The following is a 24,718-nucleotide window of genomic DNA, read 5'->3' as shown; positions in this document are numbered from 1 at the left end:
TAAGATCCATCTTACACATAAAATTTATTATAGATTGAAAGATATTAACAATTTAAAATTTGCATTGGAGACTAAATGAGATAGTCATTTTGGAACGGAGGGAGCATATACTTACCACAACTAAAGGCTACACTTCAACATTTTTTGCCCTTTCTCTCTCTAACAGGTTCTCCAGGTAGTCGGTTTGGCGGGAAAATATTTTTTTTTTTGCTGAAAAATGAACCCTTTTGCATAAAATTTTTTAATTATTAAAAATTTATAAATTGACACCAGTTTTTGTCCTATACCCCCTATTTTTTGACATTTTCTAATCATTTGTGTAATATACTACCAAATATTTGATGAAAATATAAATATAATTTAATAATATTTAATTTGTAAACCAATCTTTTTGTAACAATTTTTTGAAACTAAAAATTATTTAAGCCAAAAAATTGCCTTTATTTATATTCATTTTTAAATATATTTCATTAAATTATTTATAATTACGTATTTAACAAATATGATTGTGAAAATAATTATTCATTTATTGTTTTGAATAACTTACCATTAATGTTGTTAACATATTCCATTAAATTTTTACTTTGTGTATATATGTTTCTTATAACAAATTTTTAAAAATTAAAAATATAAACCATATAATTATAATAATCTCCAAATTATATTTAAATAATTTATCTGAAATAATTTTTGCAATCAATTGACATGATATTATAACGACTAGTAGTTATAATATGACATTAGACTATTCAATTAGTGGTAGGGTAAATATTAATCATTTTTAATCGGCTATAGTAGCCAAAATCATTTGGCTAAGAGCTTAATTAATTGATCATATTCGATGAGTGATGATTGACTATAGTAATTGAGTCGAGGCCAATTGTACTAAGGCCCAGTTCCAATTTCTTAAAAAAAGAAATTTTAGAAAAGGAATGTAATTTCACGCTCAAAAATCATGTGTTTACGCAAATAATTTTTCTACTAATATGGATCTTATTTGATAGATCTCATTGAGATATTTTAAATGGTGCAAAAAAATGAAATATTATTTTTTATTTTTGTTATATTTGAGTTTAAAATTGCCTTCTTTTTGAAAAAAAAAGGTTTAGAAAGAAAGCAGAACGGGGCCTAATGCTATAGTGATGATTGAGTATTAATAATTGACTAAAATGAATTGGTTAATGTAGGTTGATAGTGATCAAAGTCATTAGTAGATGTTGTAACGCCCCGATTTTTCGGAAGCAATATAAAATAAAATCTTAAGAAAATTTGCTAAATAAAAATAATTTTTCAAAATAAAGTTTAGCTATTACAGTCACAAGATAAATTTACTGATTCAAAATATATTAACTTTAGAGCTGACTCTAGGCTTGATACAAATCCGAAGCATACTCGATCTTCATTCCTGATATTCTTTCCGTGTCGAACTGCACCATCTTTGAATCCTCTCCATTGAATCGTGCGCCTTCTGGCAAATTGATCGCCAAAGCAAACGATTTGTTAGGATACAGACGTATTCGTGAGTGATAAATCACCCAGTAGAATAATCCAACCCAACCACCCTTCCTACTATATAACTAGCAGGTAACAAGATAATATTGAATCGAAGAAGTCAAACAGATATTTTTCACATAAGCCAGTTCATTACTATCCATTAACCTAATTTGAAATCTAAGATCTCTCCACGAGATCTTTCCTCCCCCAACCGCTAGCCATGCTCGGTCCCATGAGATCACTTCCCTTTGCTGTCGTAGATACACCTCAGTTATGTACCGAGTGTGCACCCCAATAACTACAACAAGGAGAAAGCTTATCATGTCTGAATCACTACTAGGGTTCGCCTATCTTATACACCACTTCACAAATCACTTCACAATCATCACTGGACACACGCCAGTCTATCAATTCATCACTGGACATTAGCCAGTTTCAATCTCATCACAAATCCCATCATATCTCAAAATCACGCCTGCAGGCAATCTAAAAATAAAACTTTTCAATTTATCCATTACCTAGCATCGTCTAGGTGAATTCTATTCGCATACCACCTCATATCTCTAGGGTCCAATCTAGCATATCAATTCAAGAATTAGAGCAATATAAAAATAATCAAAATAATAATTGAAACAAATAACAAACGAGGCAATCACGTATCTTTTTATGAGCGGGCCGTTGCCCTTAATCTCGTATGACCAAGAAGTAAATTTTTTTATTAGCGAAAATCCTTACTAATAATAATAATAAAATTTGTTTAAAAAAAATGATCTATTGTACTTAGTACGGTAACATTATCGTAAAATGTTTATCATTTATAATTACTATTATAAAACCGTTGTTCAATTAAATAAAACATTTCATTGGGCCTAACTATAGACTCTAATGACTTTAGGGCTTAATTGCAATAAGATAACCACTCAAAATTTGAATATCTGGGCCGAAACATTACAATCAAAAGAGCAGGGGGATAAGTGTAATTGTTTTGCCATTTTTTACTTCCAGCGGGTATGAACAGTAACACAAAAACGTGAACAGTGCATTTTCGGAAAAACTGGGTTTTATTCATTTGATTCTTTTCGATTCTAATCATAAAAACTAACATCATAGGACCTTAATATACTTAGGGAAGACAGGGAAGGGATTATAATACCTTTAATCCGGACAAAACGATTTGGTGGAGTCCGGTGGGTTTTCGTTTGGCGGCGAAAGATCGGTATTTTAGCAGCAACTTTGGACTGGAATAACTTGACCAAACCTCTGCCGTTTTGGACGATTCTTGTGTCTAACGCGAAGATCTTGAAACGCCCTACAACTTTTGTGAAGAAGTCGAAGCCCGAAAACCATTCGAACTAGGAGAAAGGTGGGGGTTTTCATAAGTCCTGTTTGCTGTCTGGAAACAGAAATCCGAGAATTTCACTGATCTTTGGACAGCGATAACTCTATCAATCCTTGACCGTTTTGAGTGATTCTTGGGTCGAAATCAAAGCTCTCAACGCCCTCTACAATATTCGTGAAGAAACTTAGGCCTAAAAACGACAGCAACTAGGAAGAAACAGGCAGTGAACAGAGGGATGTGATATGGACGAAAATTAAAAGGGTGTGATCCCTCTTTTCTTGTTTCTGTTTATGTAATGGATTAGGAGTGTTGTATTGTGAAAGAGGAGTGGGGATTGGGGATAAGTATGGAGGTGGTGGAATGCGGAAGTAGAGAGAGATATAGTTTAGAGAAAGTTTGAAGGGGAGTGGAAGATTGATTTTGATAGAATTTTGGTTAGATAAGATAAGAGATGAGTATGGATACTTATATATCTAAAGTATAAATATATATCCTATATAAATGTGAAAATAATATCAATTATACACATAATAATGTATAATTAATAATTCAATCTAATTAGTTATTGAATTAAGAATTTAACAATATAAATTTGTATAAAAAAATAGAGCAAAAAAAAAAAAAAAATCCAGGTCGTTACAGATGTAGTAGTGAACTATAGTGCTGATTGTGATCAATGAGTGACTAATACAATTGGCTAATGTAAGAGTAACCACTAACTATTGATTCCTAATGCTGCATTCAATAAATCATTTAGTTTTATTAATCATTAGGTATGATGCTTTAATTACAAGGTAATACAAATTAAGTAGAACTAAGTAACATCAAATGTTGTTGTGATAGTTAGTTTGTGATAGTTAGCTTATTAACTACTCTTATTATGATGCATTAGTTATGTTAAAAAATATGTACTTACCCGTCATTAATATCATACTTATCACAAAATAAGGCTATGCATGCCACACTACCTAATCATTGATACCACCATAATACTCTACTATTACTTCATAATGTGTACATACCACGGTTTATGCTAGTACTTACCTTTTGAAAAGGATACATTTGTCACAAAAAATCAATGCTTACGTTTTTGTTTGTTTATACAACAATTATCATAATGTATATTAATCGATTACCACGATATATGAAATTACTTTCCACAAACTATGGTCATATTTGACCATAATTTGAATTTATCTCAATGATTACATTTTTTGTTTGTTTAGATTACGTTGACCATAATGTATTGCATTTTATACCACTATATAAGAAAACACTTGTCACTGATTGTTGTCGTAGTTGACCAGATTTGGAGAGATGGATGACAACGTTTGTTCGAAAGGAAAGAATGTAATGATAGACATTAGTGATAACACTAGCGATGATGATGGAAATGACGATAAATTTTAATTATTGAAAATTTATAAATTCACACCACTTTTTGTTCTATTCACTCTACTTTTGTCATTTTCCTAATCATTTGTGTAATAGACTATCAAATATTGGGTGAAAATATAAATATAATTCAATAATATTTATTTTGTAAACCAATTTTTTTATAACAATTTTTGGAAACTAAGTTCTTAAGCCAAAAAAAATTCCTTTATTTTAAATTCATGTTGTTAATATATTTCATTAAATTATTTTTAATTAAAAAATATTTTACAAATATTTTTTGTGAAAACAATTATTTATTTATTATTTTGAATAACTTACAATTAATGTTGTTAGTATATTCTATTAAATTTTTACTTTGTGTATATATGTTTTTTATAACAAATTTTTAAAAATAATAAATATAAACCATATCATTGTATTAATCTCCTAATTATATTTAAATAAATGCGTACATACCCGTTATTAATGTCATACTTACCATAGAATAAGGCTACGTATACCACAACACCTGATCATTATTACGACCATGATATTCAACTATTACTTAATGATGTGAATATACCACAATTTATGCTAGTACTTACCTTTTGAAAAGGATAAACCTACTACATATTCAGACTTTTTTTTTTGCCAACTTCTTAGGTACAACACGTCTGAAATTTTGAAAAATGGTAAACTAACAAGCTTTGGTCAAAGACATATCTCATGTTCTTCTTCTCTAACTTTATTGCAATTTATCCCCCACCCCCTCTTAGACTCTATAGTGCATTAGATAATTTCAACATATTTAGACTATTTTTACCAACTTCTTACGTTCAAAACGTCTGGAGTGTTGCTTACCTAACATATATTGTGCCATTAATTACTTATCTTCGTAGTAGCAACGGATGAAGTGATTCTAAGTTTTGAACACAATAGATTTTTTTTAGCAAAAAATCATCCAAGCTATCTTGTTGATATGATAGCTATCTATATATTCACATCATTAATTTTTTAATCATACTTAATTTTTTTGGAGCACTTAATATGATTAAAAAAATTAAGTACTCCAATTTTCAATCCTTTTGAACCTGTGAATAAATTTTATTTTTGTGATCATTTTATTCTAAATGGTCGTAATTAATTTTTATCTCTAGAACTCTCATAATTAAGTATCTGCACTTTATTTGGAACACTATAGAGCAGAAATTTAATTATGAGAGTTTTAAAGATAAAAATTAATTATATCTTTTAGGATAAAGTGATCAGAAAAATAAAATTTTCGTACCGGATCAAACAGATTGAAAATTAGAGCACTTAATTTTTTTAGACTGTTTATGTACTAAAAAATATGATTAAAATTTAAGTGCTCCCATTTTCAGTATGTTTAAACTTGTGTGAAGATCTTATTTTTTTATCATTTTATCTTAAAAGATTATAATTTTTTTCATCATATTTTTTAATATATAAATAGTCTACAAAAAGTTAATTTTTTCATCATAAATAATCTAAAGAAACTTAATTTTTTCACCATAATTTTTAGGCCTTTCTCCGCAAGAGAGAGCACAAGGGCGGAGATGATTTTGTAAAAAGGAGTTTGGGTTTTCAAGTACACTTTTGAGTTCAGATAAAAAAATAAAAATAAACAGACAGTACAATTTTGAGTTTTCAGCCGAAGTTTTCGCCTGCTGGACAAGTTTTTCTTACTTGTCCTTGAATAGTTGTGATGTTTTTATTTTAATCTGGTAACACTTGGGGAAATGCCACTTTGGGGCATCGCAGCTGGAGCCCCTTCCATCACTCTCACTCGAGTCAGCCCGACGACTCCGATTGGCAATCCGCGGCTTTGGCAGTCAGCGGCGGTGAGTCGGTGACTCTCTGGCTCTATTGAAAAATGAATACAGGGCAGCAATTATCCGATTCGGCTGGCGATTTGTTCTAATGCTTTATCGCTTTTAGTGGCTACTTTTGAGTTTGAGTTGTTAGACTGTTGTTTTGTTTTATTGGAAGAGCAGTTTAAGGCAAATGGGTCAATGTCCAAATCCACAACAGAGGCTATTGTCTATTGAGGCTCCTGTGGGAAACAATAGTACTTAGTTGTTTGTTTGGCCGTGGGTAGGGATAGTAGCAAACATCCCTGTTGAGAAAAAGGATGGGTGTTACATTGGGAAAAGCGGGTCAAATCTTAGGGATAAGTTGGCTGCACAGGATTTCAATCCAGTAAGGGTTAATCCCTTGTGGAACTACAAGGGTCATTCCGGATTTGCAGTGGTGGAGTTCAATAGAGACTGGCCTGGATTTTACAATGCAATGATGTTTGAGAAGACTTTCGAATCAAACCAAAAGGGCAGAGGGATTACTTTGCAGCGAAGCACATTGGAGATGAGCGATATGGATGGGGTTGCTCGCGACGACCACTCTGGCAATATTGTTGGTGATCATCGTCGAAAGACTGGAGACATCAAAAGTATTGTTGAAATTGAAGCAGAGTATAAGCGGAAAAATACAAAGCTTGCGACAAATCTGACTAATGTGATCGAGGTAAAAAAATATGAGGTTTAAGAAAATTGAGTGTAAATACAATGAAACTTTAATGTCACTGACTCACTGAGCGAGTGGATGAGTCAGAAAGATAAAATGCACAAAGCTTACAATGAAGGTAATTTGCCTCGATTATTAGCTAGCACAGTCCACTACGGTATTACCTTGGTGCTAATATGATACAGTTCATTAGTTGTTCGATTATCATTCCATTAGATTTTTAATTCATGTTGACAGTAGATGTTTGTCTTCTTTTTGTCCCCATTTGATGATTGATAGAGATCACAAAGATGCAGCAGAATGAGTGCAGTGGGAAGCTGTGATCAACCAACTGCTCGCTAAGTCTCAACTTGAAAAGATTTTGGAGGACCATGAACAGATTAATAAGCAAATCGAATTGCAGAGCAAAGAGCTTGTGCAGAGTGAGAAAGAATTGGAGAAACGGGAGGCCTGAAATGAAGATGAGAGGAGGAAGCTCGACTCAGAAGAAAATGGTACTTAAATTTTCCTTCTTGTAAACGGTTCTCTCTAGAATAGGATGGAACAGTGGCAATGCCCAATCTCTGGTTAAAACAGACTCTCGAGTATATTCTTAGGTGCTTTTTGCAAATCTTGAAAATGCTTGATATTCAACTAGCTTGTTAAGGTTGTTTAGATAAAGAAAATTATTGTAGTTTGTGCCAATTCCAAATGCAATATCACGAAAAAGAATAACAGTCCCTTCCTCTTTTTGTAGGTGTGCAGCTCTTCAAATTTCGTAACAGAAATAAATTTTTGTTGGCCTTGTCAAAATGATGAACTACTCATTGGTGTCAAAACTCAAAATTTTGATGTACCCTTCTTTTTTTTACCTAGAAATTGCATACAACTTTATCATGAATGTGCTACGGCTTTTGTTTTATACTTGCTGGTGTGCTGCAGTCAGTTGAAAATGAGCCATATTTGCTGTTTGTCAACATCTGCCCACGGACTCACCAGCAGTTATAACAAATTCGTTTTCTTTTCAGAATGAGAGAGCTACCTTGGAGCAAAAGATAGCAGATGAAAACCTTCCAAGGCTGGCAGAAGATCAACAAGTAAATCCTACTTTCTGTTTTAACTTAGATCATTGAAGTGACAATTATCTGCCTGAATTGTATGAGTAATGATTCTACAACTTTTTCATGACAGAGAAAAAGAAAACCTTCATGCAAGAATTTGGATCTACAGAAGAAAACAAGTTATTCGACACATGGGTGAGGACGGAGATTTGGAACTGAAGAAGAAGAGGGATGCACTTCAACAAGATTTAGCAGAAAAGGAGCAAGACCTCGAAGATCTAGAATCCCTGAGTCAAGCTCTCATTATAAAGGAAAGCAAAAGCAATGAGGAGGTTTAACAAGCTCTCAAGGAGTTAATTAATTTGAGTAGTATTCTTATTCAATGTTCGTGGTTCTTATATGGACTAATATGTGATAAGATAAGTGGGAAACCCTTTGTGAAGTAGGTTTGATGCTTAACTCTTTGTGCATTGATCATGCACTGTTTTGCTGATCTATTTTACATCAATAACATAGAAGTAAAGTAATTCATTGTGTATCCTACTTTGAAGGGATGAGCATTGTCACTTGGGAATTCTATAAATAGAACAGGAAAACAGGCAGGGATGACTCTGATTGTTTGCATACCTGATTTTAGGGAAGTTAAAAATGCAACATGAAAGCTGAGAATTACTTGCATTCTCAATTACACCTCCTGTATAACTTTTTGGTTTGTACAACATTACTTGTGGGAAAGTTGATTACAATTTGCCCAGCTATTGCAGCTCTACATTATTATGTACCTGTAGGTTTTGGTATATAGTTATACCTGGTAAATGTCTTCGTATTATGTAATAATGAAATAATGTGCCAGCATAGGCAATGCATTAAGTTTCCCCATTCTAAAATATGTATCCAGAAAAGATGTTGAAAACAACTGATGATCCACATGCAGGGCAGTTACTGTATTGTACTTGAGAATTAGGGGCTGATTAAAGTTTGATCTGAATAAGGTGGGTTTCTAATTTGGACTGCAATTCCTTACTGGTCTTCCCCCAAAGTGCTTGTGTTTTGGGTATGACTTGGATGACTACATTCTCATTTGATTGAAGAGTTGTAAGAAAGTACCGTCTATGTTATTTCTTCTCAGGTATTTTTAACAAGCCAAGTTATTAAAAAGCAAATTGGCTGCTTTCGACGGTAAGTTCTAGAGAATTGAAGTATTCAAAAAGGTGGACCTTGTGAGGCCATCTTCATAACCGTGCTGCCAAGCTATAGTAGTGTCTAATCCTCTTATCGCTCCACAATTTGTAAAGATGATTAATGAGATGGTTTCTCCAGATGGAAGTAACACAAATATCTTAGTGGTTATGATCCTTGTGAATCTTCTTCCTCCAATAGATATGCTATAGTTCCATTGGTAGCCTACACAATGAAATGACAAACTTATACTGTAGAAGTATTCTCTTTGACAAACCTTTTATTTTTCTGGCCAATAGGAAGTCATTTTTTAGTACTTCTATAATTTCTGTTATTCTTCAATTTAAATCTTGTTCTGATGATGAGGTAATTTTAATATGGATTGGTAAGAAACATATTTTTCTTGCCTTATAGGGCTTGACGGGGAAGTCATCCCAGGCTACTATTGGCATCAAGAGGATGGGCGACCTTGACAGTAAGCCATTCCATATTGCAGCCAAGAGGAAGTATGGAAAAGAAGCTGATAGTAAAGCTATGGAGCAATGTTCGGCTATGGGATGCTTACATGAGGGATCCTAGCTGGCATCCCTTTTAGATCATCAGAGGAAGTGACAAGGAAGAGGTATTGCATTTTCATTCAGTAGACCATTTTAGATTTTCTTTCTGTTTCAGGCTGTCAGCCCTTGGGACAGTGCCATGTACTTTCGTACAATGACATCTTTGCTTGACAATTTTGTCCTACTGCCTACACTTGATGGAAACTTTACATGGCATTCTAATTTAGGATTTAGGTGGCAAGTCCTCCTTGTATGGGAATTCTCTCTCTTTTTTTATGAAGTACTGCACGTTTAACAAACGAGGGAAAATGTCCTGCGCGTGGGCTATGTGTTAGAAACGAGGAACTTTATTTATTACGTCTCTGGGAAATACACAAAATAGGAACTCTTTGCATGTCTCTGCAGTTTTTAATACTGAAGTGTGGTACTATATTAGAAAGTGGTATGAATAGCCTTCCCTCTACCAGTTACTATTTGTGGGGCGTTCTTTCTAGTTCGTCATTATATTTCTGTTCTCCTATTTTTCCCTTTGACCTTGTCATTCACCTTAAGATGGTTTGTTGGAATGTGGCTGCAGGAAATTATTGATGAAGATGACGAAAAGCTGAAAAATCTAAAGAATGAGCTTGGTGATGAAGTGTACTCTGCTGTGACAATTGCTTTGATGGAGACAAATGAGTACAATCCCAGTGGTAGGTACGTAACACCAGAAGTTTGGAATTACAAGGAAGGGAGGAAAGCAACACTACGCGAAGCAGTAGATTATATAGTCAAGCAGTGGAGAGCGAAAAAGGGGAAGAGAAGCTACTGAAGGTTTTGAGAGGTTGAGTTTCTCTTTTCTTTGACATAGAGAACATTGTAGCTTCTTTTTCAATGGAGGGATATAGGCTTACCAATCCGCTCTATGAGCGAGCACTAGCATTTTGAAAAGTTGCAACAAATTATATTAGAGAGAGGTTGAGTTTTTTCTTTTCTTTTCGAAAGATATTTAGATGGTCATACAACATGTTTTCATGACAGTTTTTTTTATTTCAGAATGTCATATTTTGAAACTATAAGATCACTTGACAGATAGAATGAGTATAACCTACAATGCAACTACTTTTTTATCTGACACTTCTGATGCTTCTCTTTCCTACCCATATCAAGTGTCCTTAGATGTGCTCTCAAGTAATTTTGTGGGAAAGTCTCCGATCCTCCTCTTCATAATCTCCGTCTTATTTCGGGACTTCCATCGCATTCACCATCATTCTCTGTGATTGTTTCAATTCAGGGTGTGATTTGTTACTCTGATTTTTTTTTCTTCAGGTTATTGAGGCCCCAATTGTGATTCTTATTTACAGTATGTTCCGGAGTAATCCAAAACAATGCTAAATTGTTGTGGCTGGGGTAGATCACGCAAAATGAAACTATGCTAAATTGTTCACAGATATTATTCTTGAACAATATCTCCACTGATCATGGCCAGTGTGTGGCATCTATGACAAGGTCCCTCCCTCTCCATGGGATGAACGAAGCAAACATACAAAAACTAAAACGACCTCTCTCTCTCTCTCTCTCTCTCTCTCTCAATTCATAAACTGTATCAATTTATGATTGGAAGTAGCCCACGCGAGTCGAACCGTGGCGCTTTGGGACAGTGACGCTTGGAGCCTGCTACGCTTTAGTACAAGGAAATGAAATTGCGCTTTTACCACTACCTAACCATAACCGTATAAATCCTTGAGTACAGGGTCGGGGTGCTCACCCAAACAGAAATCCTTTTCTTCAAACTGCCTTCTAAGTTGAAGCTTTTTATCTTTAAATGACTCGGCAACTACTGCCCTCCTTCACCCCACTGTCTACCACCACCGCCACCACCCCACCATCTTCCTTCAAACCCTCAACACAACCACCACCACCACGTCAAAGAAGCACCACCCACATCCCCACCCACATATACAGCCACCCTACCGCCATCCTCCTCGAACTCTGCACTTCCCTAAACGAACTCCACCAAATCCTCCCCCTCGTCATCAAATCCAACCTCCACCGCCGCCACCTCTTCCACACCAAGCTCCTCAGCCTCTTCTCCAAATTCGGTAGCCTGCCCGAAGCCGCCCGGGTTTTTGACCACCTCGTCCCCATCCAGGACAGAGTCGACGTTCTTTACCACACCATGCTCAAAGGGTATGCCCTCAATTCATCGTCGTCCTCTTCTCTGGATAACGCTTTGTCCTTCTTTATTAGAATGAACACGGATGGGGTTCATGCCGTTGTGTACAATTTCACTTACTTGTTAAAAGCCTGTGCGGATAATTCCGACCTTAGGACTGGAAAACAGATTCATGCTCAGGTCGTTGTTAATGGGTACGCATCGAATTTGATTTCCATGAATGGGGTTGTGAATTTGTACGCCAAATGTAGACTTGTCGATGAAGCGCGTAAGATGTTTGACAGAATGCCTGAAAGGGATCGGGTATGTTGGAATACTATTATTGCTGGGTACTCTCAGAACCGGGTTCCGAAGAGGGCATTGGAATTGTTTGTACGGATGCAGCGAGAGGAGGAGGAATTTAGCCGTAGGCCCGATCTGGTCACTATTGTCTCCGTCTTGCCTGCGTGTGCAGACATTGGGTCCCTTTGGATTGGGAAATCCATTCATGGTTATGTTGTAAAAGCCGGATTTGAATCGCTTGTGAACGTATCGACTGCTTTGGTCGATGTGTATTCGAAATGCGGGTGCGTGGGGACTGCTCGATATATTTTTGACAATATGCAGTACAGGAATGTGGTCTCTTGGAATTCCATGATTGATGGTTATACTCAAAATGGCGATTCTAAAGAAGCATTGGAACTTTTCCAACAGATGTTGAATGAACGGGTAGAACCTACGAACGTCACTATTATGAAAGCTTTGAGTGCATGTGCTGATTTGGGTGACATTGTGAAAGGAGAACTCGTTCATAAATTACTATGTCAGTTAGAACTTTCGTCTGATGTTTCAGTAATGAACTCTCTCATTTCAATGTATTGCAAGTGTAAACGTGTCGATGTTGCTGCTGAAATATTTGTAAACTTACAAGGTAAAACCCTCGTCTCCTGGAATGCCATGCTACTAGGCTATACACAAAATGGCCTTGTAAATGCGGCTTTAAATCATTTCTGCAAATTGCACCAGCAAAACATCAAACCTGATTCGTTTACAATGGTCAGTGTGATTCCAGCTCTTGCTGAGTTATCTGTTTTACGACAGGCAAAGTGGATCCATGGACTTGTTACAAGAACTTGTTTTTCCAATGATGTTTTTGTGATGACTGCTCTTGTGGACATGTATGCTAAATGCGGGGCTATTAATACTGCAAGAAAGCTGTTTGACGTGATGAATGAGCGCCATGTAACAACCTGGAATGCGATGATAGATGGGTATGGTACACATGGGCTTGGAAGAGCTGCGGTTGATCTGTTCAGTGAAATGAGAAAAGGGGATATAAAGCCTAATGGTATAACTTTTCTGTCTATTATTTCCGGTTGCAGCCACTCTGGTCTTGTAGAAGAGGGACGCGGCTATTTCGCCACCATGAAGGAAGATTATGGCCTAGAGCCTTCGATGGACCATTATGGGGCTATGGTTGACCTACTTGGTCGAGCCGGCCAGCTCAACGAGGCTTGGGGCTTCATTCAAAATATGCCTATTGAGCCAGGGATAAATGTTTATGGCGCTATGTTGGGTGCTTGCAATATTTATAAAAATGTTGACATAGGGAAGAAGGCAGCCGACAAACTGTTTGAATTAGATCCTGAGGAAGGTGGTTATCATGTATTGCTCGCTAATATATATACCAGGGCTTCAATGTGGGACGAAATGGCTAAAGTGAGAACTTCCATGGAGAAGAAAGGACTTCAGAAAACCCCTGGCTGTAGTTTAGTGGATTTAAGAAATGAGGTTCACACTTTTTACTCTGGAAGCACAAGCCATCCCCAATCCAAAAAGATATATGTTTTTCTTGAAACGCTGATAGATGAGATCAAAGCTGCTGGTTATGTGCCTGATAATAATACCATTCGAGGTGTGGACGAGGATGTTCAAGAGCAATTACTCAGTAGCCACAGTGAGAAGCTGGCTATTGCATTTGGACTTCTGAATACCAGCCCTGGCACAACTATTCACATTAGGAAGAATCTTCGGGTATGTGGCGATTGCCACAACGCAACGAAGTATATATCACTAGTGACGGGACGGGAGATTGTTGTGCGTGATATGCACCGGTTCCACCATTTCAAGAGCGGAACGTGCTCGTGTGGGGATTATTGGTGAATATACAGTTTCAAGTCTAGACTCCCGAGAGTTGCTGCCTTTGTAGTGTCAGCGATTTGTACCTCATATGCAGACACAAGATGTCGGCCTCCATCGAACTTGAGAACATGTCCATCACATGTCAAGCTCAAACCCAGAATTTGTCAAAAGTTGAAGGCTTGAACCTAACGTGTAGGCAGAAGGTCTCCTGGAAAACACTATATCCAGCTAAACATACACTACATTCACAACCACCATTATCTCGCGGGTCACAACTAAATCTCTGAGATCATAATCTTGTGACTTGTTTTCTGATCTCCTTTTAACTACATATGCCCTTCTTTTTCTTTTCTATCCTTTTCCCCATCATGCAGTGACCGTCGAACATGACGGACATCAAATATTCAATAATCCATATAACAGAAAAAAAAATTCCATTGTGAGTTACATCATCAAACATCAGATTGTTCTGCAAATACTTAAGAGGAAGGTGTTGAATCCTTAGCCAAAACACCAACGCCATCGAAACCAAGGGCTGATGGTGAGATGATTGTGAAATATAGAGTAGAGACGAAGTTTCCATGCTGCAAAATTGTAACTCAAGCCTTTGCGTAAAAGACCAACAAAAATATTAAGTCCAACTGCTTAGACTTTCCAAAAAATAAAATCTACAAGAATAATGAGTTCATAAGTTTCACCAAACAAGCCTGAAACAGTAACTCGACTGCTGTATACTAGGATGTCCCATGTATTCATTCACATGCAACAACTCCAAAACAGATATCAGTATCCTGAATGGTTAGATAAAAGAAGACGAGTTGGAACCCTAAAAACTAAATGGATTCAAGCTTAAGGTAATGCGAATGGCATGTCTGATTCCAAGCAAAAACAACCTGAAATGGCCACTCAATTGGTTAACACTTAACAGCATCAGATAGCACATAACAGGAAAACAAGGAACAAAATAGGGTTCACACATACCAACGCACCTACACACAACCATCCACTCCACAGCCCCAATTTCCGCAAAAATCCTGCTACAACCAAAAATGGGAAACAATAATACATACAACCCAAAGTCGTGTAGTGTTCCATAAGGTGCTAAATGCCACGAGCTTCTTAACTGTTGATTCATAATCTCACGTCTATATAACTAGACAGAAGTGGTGAACCCAACATGGGCAAAATTAGACACTTCATCAATAAATGCCAAACGTAGAGTACTTACCACGTAGACAAAGTCAACATTTCCGAGAGAAAGAAAAAACCTACATTTTCATATCCCTCCTATCGGATCTTCATTCTAGAAGAGGCAAAAAGATCATACAATTATCGTCGATTTACTCTGCCAACAGAATCTGTACAAACATCAGATGGGAGACATGACCTCCCGACTTCCACTAAATTAAATCTACAAGAATAATGAGTTAAAAGTTTCACCAAACGAGCCTGAAACAGTAATTCGACTGCTGTATACCAGAATGTCCCATGTGTTCATTCAATGGCAAAATCACTTCCACCACCAGAACTGCCGGAATAAATATATTTTCCTCATTCGGGCATTGTAAGTCATGAATGCTCTGGCTTTGATTGGGTCAGCATTTAAGTACTCAAAAGCATACATTTGCCTAGCCTCTTCCAAGCCGTCAATTTCCATCACAGCTTGTAGAAGTTGAGGGGCATCAATTGTGTTCTTACTTTGTTCAAATGCATCAGCCAAGTGTCGGATGCTTGATGCAACAGCTAACATTGCATCCTGAAGAGCCTCTGAGGCTCGAGGGCGTTTTGGAACTTGTTTCCGAGGAGGGATCAAGGGAACTTCTTGACTGGCACCTGGCATCTGTGAATACTCGGCCTGTTGGGTAGATGACTCTGTCTCAGTTCCATCTGTGTCACTCAACTCTTCTGAACTTGGTGAAAGGAATGAAGCAGAATCTTCTTCGTAATTCCTGAATTCAGTTTGCCGGCTACCATTCGTGTTCCCTGTCAGCCTAACCCAATGACTAGGGGCCTGATAATTTCCACACACAACTTTCAAATCATCGTACATCTCAATCTGCCTTCCTCGGAATCCCCTTGCACCGGGATGTGCCTATTTGATGTATAATAACCATCACACATTGTGCAAAAATGGGCATGTTCAGACGACAAGTTCAACAAATAAAACAATGGAAGACAACTATAACACAAATAAAAAACAGATTTTGAGAGAAAGCAAAAATAATATACTCACTGATATGTATCTCTTCCATATATCATCATTGTCACACTCAATCATCTTTGTATTTGGATTCCAGATGAACCCATCTTGATTTAGCACATCCCTCATTACCTTGTACCTCTTTTTGATAGTCTTTAAACGATTAACAACTTTCTGGTTATTTAAAGACAAATTGAAACGAGAGTTGACAGCTACACAAGCAGCTGAATAAGCATTTTCATTAAAGCACTTGTCAATTTTATTCCCGTTTCTAGCCTGGACAGCAAGGGCTTCAATTAGACACTTGTCCATTGCAAAAGACCATACAACGTTCTTTCCTTTATGCTTCCTCTCCATTCTCTGAACTTGAAAATCATTGGGGTCCATTCCTATTAATCATTGCAAACATAGCATTATCTCAACCATCTATATAAAACAACAAAACAATCTATTTTCCCACAAACATATATAATCTGAGAAGGTGCAGTGCAGCGCATCATCATTATACTAGTAACGGCAGCAATATACGATTTCATGAATGTTTATAAGAACATCCGAACAAGATATGCAATAAGCATAGATCACAACAGCAGCAAAGAGTAGCTATGTTATACAAGACCACATATTGTGGATGATCTAGAGATGAAAAACAAGTGAATTTCCAAATAAAAATCCAAAGTTTTATCCACAAGTAGTAGTTCTTTTGCGTACTAGTCAGTTTTGCTCAAATTCGTGACGAGTGCACCATGGAAAAAGACTGCTACCTGTGCCAAAGCAGTGTATAGGGAGAGTGAATTTAATCAAATATTAGACACCATTCTCATTCAAGTACCACTCCTTGGAATCAAATATTAGAGTACTACTTGGTCGGACCAAGAAATGGTCCAAACAAGTAAAGCACAGAGTCAATAAAACTTAAAATTGGGAGCACGAAAAAGGAAACACAAATCAAAAAGGTTATTGCGTACCTAGAGCTTTCAAATTCTAAGTATCCATTTGAAATGTCGAAATCTAATCTAAGTTCACCGTACTTGTATACAACAATACTTCTTGCTATGAAGTAACTACCACGCAAGACAACTATGTATTGCCTCTTTATAATTGAAATTTGGGTAACTAGTTCAGGATGCTTCCAAAAGAAATCCCCTATGCATATCAAGGAATGCACAACAAATAAAGACTCTGAACTGATGAGGCAAAGGAACACACAAAAGTGTAGACAACTGCTAATAGGCCTGTTACGCCTGTAATGCAAGGTAACTGCAGCCTGACAGTGGTCTTGCAAATCAAGTATCATGTATTGCTTCTGGAAAAGGTTACTTCCTTGAACTTAAGTCACCCTGGGTTACATTCCCTTGAACTCCAGAAGTCCTTCCACACCCTAATACACTAGGCTTGTTAGTGAATAGCAGGGATTCCAAGTGCATTCTGGACTGTATCTTGCAAGGAGCCTTTTGTCGGTAACTTACAATCAATTTTGAGTGAATGAACTAATACCTTTTGGTAGATACTTGGTGATTTATTTAAGATACCATTCTGTATCATTGGACAAGACTTGAAATCATAATCTTAGTTGCAGGGTGGCAAATCCACCTCAGAACCTTGCTCCCACGCTCCTAAGTCAGACTCTCCAAGGAACCCCTCCCATTGAGAAAGGAGATCCCTCCCAACTAGGATAGAACCACCTAGGCATATAAATGTTCAAGAAACAAAAAATAGGCATACAAAGCAAGAGAAAATGTGAACTAATGGTAGAATACTAGAAAAAATGTATCCTATATTTGTCAAGGACTTGGATAAACGACCACACCCTGCTACGGTTTATTAGTTACCAATTAGGCTTCTGCCATAAATTTAATAGCTCAATAATAACAATTACATTGCCATGCTTGCTAGCCTTGTATTCTAACAATTCATGACATCCAATCGTTAAAGGCTAGGGTTGGGTCATGAGAAATGAAATGAGAGAGAGAGAGAGAGAGAGAGAGAGAGAGAGAGAGAGAGAGAGAGAGAGAGGTCTCGAAGGAAGTATAAAGTCTCCGCCATATAAAGAGGGCAGTAGTTGTGATGCAAGAAAATATAACCCCATGGACGACGGAGTCATGAATGTCTAGTCTTTAACAGGAAAAAAGAATAAAATAAAATAAAACTGAACAACCAAAGTAGGATTAAATGTTTAGAATGGCACTGTTTGGGGTGAAAGTGATATTTTAGATTTGTAATGAGGGTCCAGGTGTCATTCTTTAAGGGAAGGAAGTGTCATTAAGCAAACATATTAATCATTAATGTGTGATATTAAAGACATGTCTCTTGAAGATGTTTCTTTGGATTATCCGAACTAATAGACCTGGTAGTAGACTTGCTTAGCCGTATGTGTGCATACATATATATCTTACTTGATACATGTATAATTGGTCTAAGACCACATCAGAGGCAAAAGAGGAAGAAAGTAAAGAGTCGAAGGCTGAAGAGTCAAGATGAATAGTAATTGGTTTGGCATAGCCACCCATGGAAAAGAGAGGGAAGGAAGTTAGAGAAAGCTTATTCACTATATAAAAAAGGGAGTTATAGAAAAGCTCGTGTTGCTGTTATGGAGACAAAAAAGGCTCACCATGGAGTTACAGAATTACACATATAGATGTTGAAAAAATATCCGTTATTGACAGTTCTCCGACTTACAACTAAATGTTGCACTCATACCCTCAATGTGTCCTAGAATTTTATAATTGTTTCAAAGCTAGACACTTTTTCAAAACAAATAGCACATGCATGTCTATTTGAAAGAAATAGTGATAAATAGTAATAGCTATTCTTAAAGAAGTTCACTCGAAACTATTCTTTTAGCTATCAAAAGAAAAAATAGCAACTCCATTCAAGTCTGGCAAACATGATTAGGAGAACCGTCACATTCAATAATGGAAATTAATAGGAAACCTCTAAGGTACTATTGATGAGTTTACGAGACAACGCCAAAGCCCATAAACAAAATGTGCACTGTGATTATGTGAAAGACATTTGAGATTTACACATACCCACATATCATACATACGTCTATGCATACACACGAATAGAGATTATCCACCTACAGATAAGGATGGTATTTAACCAGAAAATAAAGTACATAGATATATACTTGCATAAACCTTGGTGTAGGGGAGAAAGGAGGATTTGTTTGAGAGGAAAAATTAGATAGGAAGAGGCAGTGAATTAGGTAAAGTAGCATATGCGTGCTAGGTGCTCTTGGTTTTGGTTTTGGTTTGGGGACTGGACTTTCTTCATGTAGCTTTATCTGCTTTGGAGGTGTTTCTGCTCAAATAAATTCATTCAACAAAGCTTTCTGTCACCCGACATAGCCAAACTTACGTGCATGCCTACCACTCATGTACAAATAAACTGCTCTTCAGTCTTCTGAGTACCAAAAAATCAAAGCAAATCAAGCAAAAAAAATTCTTTGCTGATCAAAAAAAAAATAAGCAAAAAAACTGAAGAAAAAAAGATGTACTGCAAGGTTCTACATACCGTACCGGTAATGGTTACCGTTTTTCTTATTAGTACAGTACGTACCCGTATTGGTGGAATTTCCACTTTCCCGTATGATACCATTTTGGATTTAGCACTTAAAAAGTTACATATTCAAAAGCTTAAAACATGAAAATATGTACTAAAAGATTATAGAACAGATTATGAAGACCTAAATTAAAAGAGAGAGAAATTTTCAATTTTTTAGTACAAAAGGATTAGTACATATTTGAGTTAAATTTTGAGCAAAAACTCAATTTGGGTAGGAGCATCTAATGCCAAAACACAATGTTTACCCAAATTTATTACTACTTTTAATATACCCAATGGCATTAAGAAAAATAAAAGAGAGAGACAACTCTCTCTCTCTCTCTCTCTCTCTCTCTCTCTCTCTCTCTCTCTCCTTGGCTGAACCTATAATCTCATCCAACAGGACCAACACACCCCATTCGAAACCCTAACCACCACCTCCATTGATCAGATGCACCGCCGAAGCCACCTGAAACCACCGACTACCAGCACCAGAACTCACTATCCACCACCTGAACCCACAAGAATCGACCAAAAAATAGCCATTGGAATTTTGGGTTAATATCTGGGTTGTCACTCATTTGGGGACGCAAATGGGTAAAACCCCAAAATGGGTACACATTTGGGTAAGCATTGGAGATGGGGTTTTGATGATTAATCATGATTTTACCCAAAATTTGAGTGGGTCTTAAAATGGGGAAGGACTGGAGATGGTCTTTTGGAATTACCTCCTAAAACAAACAAAGAAAAAATGGTACAATGGGTTCCATCCGGTACCAAGCCTGTACCGGACTGAGTTTTAAGGTACTGGTTTTATTAAATAAAAAACAAAAAAAAAATTTTAAATCTCAAAAGAGTTTCACCTACCTCTGGAAACGACGACGCCGGCAGCGACGATCTCCGACAGGCGATGGACGGAAGGTGTTCCAGTAAAGGGTTACCGTAAAATCATTATCGGCGGTCGATGAAACCGACGACGTATTGTGCTCGTCGCTGGTGTGTTCTCTCCAAGCGTTTCTATCGTTTTCTTTACGCGGTGGTCGTTCTCGGTCGAGGAAGAAGACGATACAGATTACAAACAAACTGTACAAGTGTAACCCTCCAACAAATATTTTTTTTAAAAAAGACAGCGGTCTGGATCAATTTATAAAATTCCGATATAGACCCACAAAAATATACAGTATGTGCAAGATATGTGCAAAATTCTCTATATGAGAACCATTCCTGCCTATTGAAGTTGTTTTACTTGCACAGACTTTTTTACACACACACACAAAACGTATCATGCATATACATCATTGTGGGGCCTATCTTAGAGCATCACAATGTAATAATCAAAATCAAAAAGTTGTTAAAGTTAGTAATGTGTGCTAAAAAAAATACTCACATTGTAATAACTAAATTTAGCGACCTCTGATTTCCAAAAAAAATAATAATTTGTAATCTCTTAGCAACTCATCAAATTTTGACATTTGGATAATCAAAATTAGCAACCTTTTGCAAATAACTAAATTTATGAGACTCCATATTTTCTCAATTAAGTACATCCATCATAGGAGAGTAAAATTCACTCTCCATAAAGCAAATTCTTTATTGATAGGTGAAACTCACTCTTCACTTTGGCAAGTGGTTATGCTTTTGTTTAACTATATTGATCACTCTATGAATCTTAACAAATGCTCCCCACTTTCACTTATTTTACTAGAATGTCATTTAATGTAAATCATTAGATTGAGAAGAAAAAAACTGACCGTTAGATTTAAATTTTTGTCAACTCATTTTGATTATGGGCAAAAAGTAAATAATGTGGGACTTGACATCGCTAACTTTGATAATCTCTAAATTAATAATCAAAAGATGATGTGGTAACTTTTGGTTATCCAATTTTGATTATTACATTGTGGATGCTCTTAGGTCTCACAAATATGATCTGAATCGGATTTTTTTTAAAAATATTTGTTGGATGGTTCTTGTAATAAATTAGCTCGCACAGAATATCGGTAAGGATGTTTTCAGAAATCATATGGTGAAACAAAATGATTCGTCCTATAATTTATGACAAAACCCTTATTAATATCTGTTGGAGCTAATTTCTTACAAGACGCGTCAAAAAATTATTTAAGCAAGATGACTGATTTGGATTATCTTTGTGGGATAAGTATGTTTGTTCACACAGACGTTTCTCACATAGATTGCAAACAGATTCTTGTGTGGGGCCCACTATGAATTCCACACAACTGATCCGAATCGTTCATTAAATGGAAAAAAAAATTTCAAAGGCTTCCACAAAAAATCAGCTCAATATGATACCTATAGATCGTCGATTCAATCATCTAACTTTTTATTATTCTGAAATCTGAATAAAAAGTTAGATGATTAAATCGAGCATCTATAAGTATCGAATTGGCCTTTTTTTTCGTGAGAGCCCTTGAAAAAATATTTGACATTTAATGAATAGCTCGGATCATTTGTGTGAAACCTGTAACGAGCCTCATAATAAATCTGTGCACAAAATTTATGCATGTTCACTGTGTGTAGCATTACTATTGTGAGATCTGAGATGGGCCATACAAAAATATACGTGTATGATATGTGTCAAAAAGCCTGTGCCAAAAGGTTTACATTTTTTTCCCCTTTTTTCAAAAAGTCTGGCCACACAAACTACTCCCTCCCTCCCTTTTTAAATGTCATACTTCGTAACTCCAACTTATTAAAAAAACATCATCATTATATCTTTCACATCAACTTTTTCCTTCACTTTTCCTACTTACCCATCATCATTACACTTTTTACTCACTAACTTTTCAAAATGAAATATACTTTTAGGGACAAAATAGATAATGTACCAACTTTTACCCACTAACTTTATCAAATGGACACTTATTAAGGGACAACTCAAAATGAAATATTGAACTATAATAAGGGAACGGAGGGAGTAGTATATATGTACAAATTTTATGCAAATCATAATGTGGAGTCCATCATAGTGTCACTTACGCTATAATAACCGTCTATGAAAAAAAATATGAATGGTCTAGATTTACACTAATGTGTATGAATCTGAATACTTTCATGAATTCCTTTTATGTTCCTTATCAATCCTCTTTTTACTTTTAAAATTTGCCTTTTTCTTGATGGGACTGTCGCACCTGATTTTAACAATCTTTTTGGTATTTTGTTTTCATTTTTCTTTTGAAACGAGAGTTTTTTTTTAATACCTTGTTCCAATAGGAATTTTTAGGACTTCTTTAAGTTTTGTCTTTATCTGAATTTATTTCGCGTTTATTAGTTTTATGCCTCACTTTTACGAATAGAAAAAGTAAAAAAGTAAAGTTTATTCCTCTTTTACTTACATTCCGAAGTACCAAAAAAAAAGTACTTAACTTTCCCGTTAATTTTTTCCTCCAACCATTTTCTCATCGTTATCACTTTTTTCTCTGAGTTTCAAACAGACCCTTACCTTTTACATCTTGTGATATGGAGAACAGTGGGACCTCCTATTTTATTCAATCCCCCCTTCAGTGCTCGCTCCCGCTTCGTGAGAGTATCCGCAATGGTAATAATCAAAATCAATAACTAAAATGTGTCACATCAGCATTTGATTATTCATTTAGTTCGTAGTCAAATTTAACAACCTCTACCTTCACATTAGTTATTTTTTGCAACCTTAACAAAAATAAAAATAAAAATCCCACAATACACAATGCACATTTATCCAATCATGCATCCAACCACTCCAAATTATTTGTCTCGATGAAACGATTCCAATGTGAGGTGTTTTTGAGCTATTGAGTTTTGAGTTTGGTTATTGAATTTTGGTTATTAGTAAAAGTGATTAAATTTGGTTATAGAATGGGTGGAATTTGGTTATTTACTAAAAGACTTATAACTTTATTTGTTACAATGTAAGATATTTTTTTAAGTATTGTTGTTAAATTTGCTTATCTGCACTCATTTGCTTATTACAATGAGAATGCTCTGATACTATATTTAAACAAACGAAACTCATTTTCCAGAAATAGATGATCTAGTTTATGTTGGATAATTAAACCAAACCGAGCCTTATGTCCCAATCGCTTGTGGTTGGCTATATGAATCATTTTCCTCCATTGAGCTTTGTCGAGGGCCACTTGTTAACACAAACCCATTATACTCATATGTTTGCGCACAACAACATCTAATGTCAATTTAGGCCTACCCCTCTCGATAACATCGATGCTACCCAAAGCTATCTTATCCACTATCTACTGGATCTCCTGATCTAGTTTATGTTGGATAGAGAAGATTTTTTTATTCCCCCTCTTCTCAATTTTTCCTCCGTATGGTTTGCTTTTTTGTGGTTGGGTATAGGGTTGCGAAAGAGCTGAATCAAGTTGAGCTTTAGAATGTTCAGGTTCGTTCGTTAAATTTTTAAATAAACTCGAGCCGAAAACTCAATGAAAGTTTGACGAACTGAGCTCGAGCCGAGCTTGTCTAAGTTGACTCAAATTCAAACTTGCTCACGAACCTTAACGAATCACAAATATTACTCCCTCCCTTTCATTTTAAATGTCTGTGGAAATTCATGCATATTCAAACCCCAAAAAGAGTGCTTTAATTTGGTGTTAAAAAATAAAAGCAATAATATATAGAAATATATTTTTGGGGTTTTAAAATGCAGGAATTTTTGTGCAGGACATTTAAAATGGGACGGAGGGAGAATATACTTATGCTCTCACACTGTCATACAAGTATACAAATGCAAATGCAAATTTTATTTTGTGCTGAAATAAATTTATGGATGTAGAATTATAAAACTATACTGTATTAATATTGAAAGTATATACTCCCTCTGTCCATTTTTAAGTGTCCTGCTTCGTAATTCCAAATTATTAAAAAGACATCATCATTACACTTTTCACATCAACTTTTTCCTTCACTTTCCCTACTTACCCATCATCATTACACTTTTACTCACTTACTTTTGAAAATAGAATATACTTTTAGGGACAAAATAGACAATTCACCAACTTTTACCCACTAACTTTACAAAATGGACACTTATTAAGGGACAGCCCAAAATGAAATACCGGACTATAAATAAGGGATGAAGGGAGTAGTACTTTTAAAAGCTTTTACATGTACAATTGATAATTTTGATTATGTACATGTAAAAATTACTAGTAC

The 24,718-nt window shown here is 35.9% G+C and overlaps 3 protein-coding genes across 3 annotated transcripts; 2 read left to right on the top strand and 1 right to left on the bottom strand.

Annotated features, from left to right (window-relative positions):
• The first annotated feature begins 5,970 nt into the window (after window positions 1-5,970).
• LOC131328887 (protein INVOLVED IN DE NOVO 2-like) lies at window positions 5,971-10,641 on the top strand. Its single transcript, XM_058361852.1, has 7 exons — window positions 5,971-6,072; window positions 6,115-6,231; window positions 6,308-6,766; window positions 7,673-7,731; window positions 7,922-8,123; window positions 9,385-9,445; window positions 9,980-10,641. Exons 1-7 carry the CDS (start codon window positions 5,971-5,973, stop codon window positions 10,336-10,338), a joined length of 1,359 nt encoding a protein of 452 aa, XP_058217835.1. The 3' UTR covers window positions 10,339-10,641.
• Window positions 10,642-10,881: 240 nt separating this feature from the next.
• LOC131310513 (pentatricopeptide repeat-containing protein At1g11290, chloroplastic) lies at window positions 10,882-15,757 on the top strand. Its single transcript, XM_058337609.1, has one exon. The coding sequence runs from the start codon at window positions 11,332-11,334 to the stop codon at window positions 13,822-13,824; it is 2,493 nt and encodes an 830-aa protein (XP_058193592.1). The 5' UTR covers window positions 10,882-11,331; the 3' UTR covers window positions 13,825-15,757.
• LOC131310584 (uncharacterized protein At2g29880) lies at window positions 14,960-20,662 on the bottom strand. The gene is made up of 3 exons (XM_058337726.1): window positions 20,420-20,662; window positions 16,037-16,392; window positions 14,960-15,895 (listed from the first exon to the last, which is right to left on the bottom strand). The coding sequence occupies exons 2-3, from the start codon at window positions 16,388-16,390 to the stop codon at window positions 15,314-15,316; spliced, it is 936 nt and encodes a 311-aa protein (XP_058193709.1). The 5' UTR covers window positions 16,391-16,392; window positions 20,420-20,662; the 3' UTR covers window positions 14,960-15,313.
• Window positions 20,663-24,718: the final 4,056 nt, after the last annotated feature.

Source organism: Rhododendron vialii, chromosome 1a (assembly GCF_030253575.1).
Source record: "Rhododendron vialii isolate Sample 1 chromosome 1a, ASM3025357v1".
Classification (NCBI taxonomy): domain Eukaryota; kingdom Viridiplantae; phylum Streptophyta; class Magnoliopsida; order Ericales; family Ericaceae; genus Rhododendron; species Rhododendron vialii.
The sequence above is the reverse complement of the archived record's forward strand: the minus strand, read 5'-3'. Positions and strand labels throughout refer to the sequence as shown.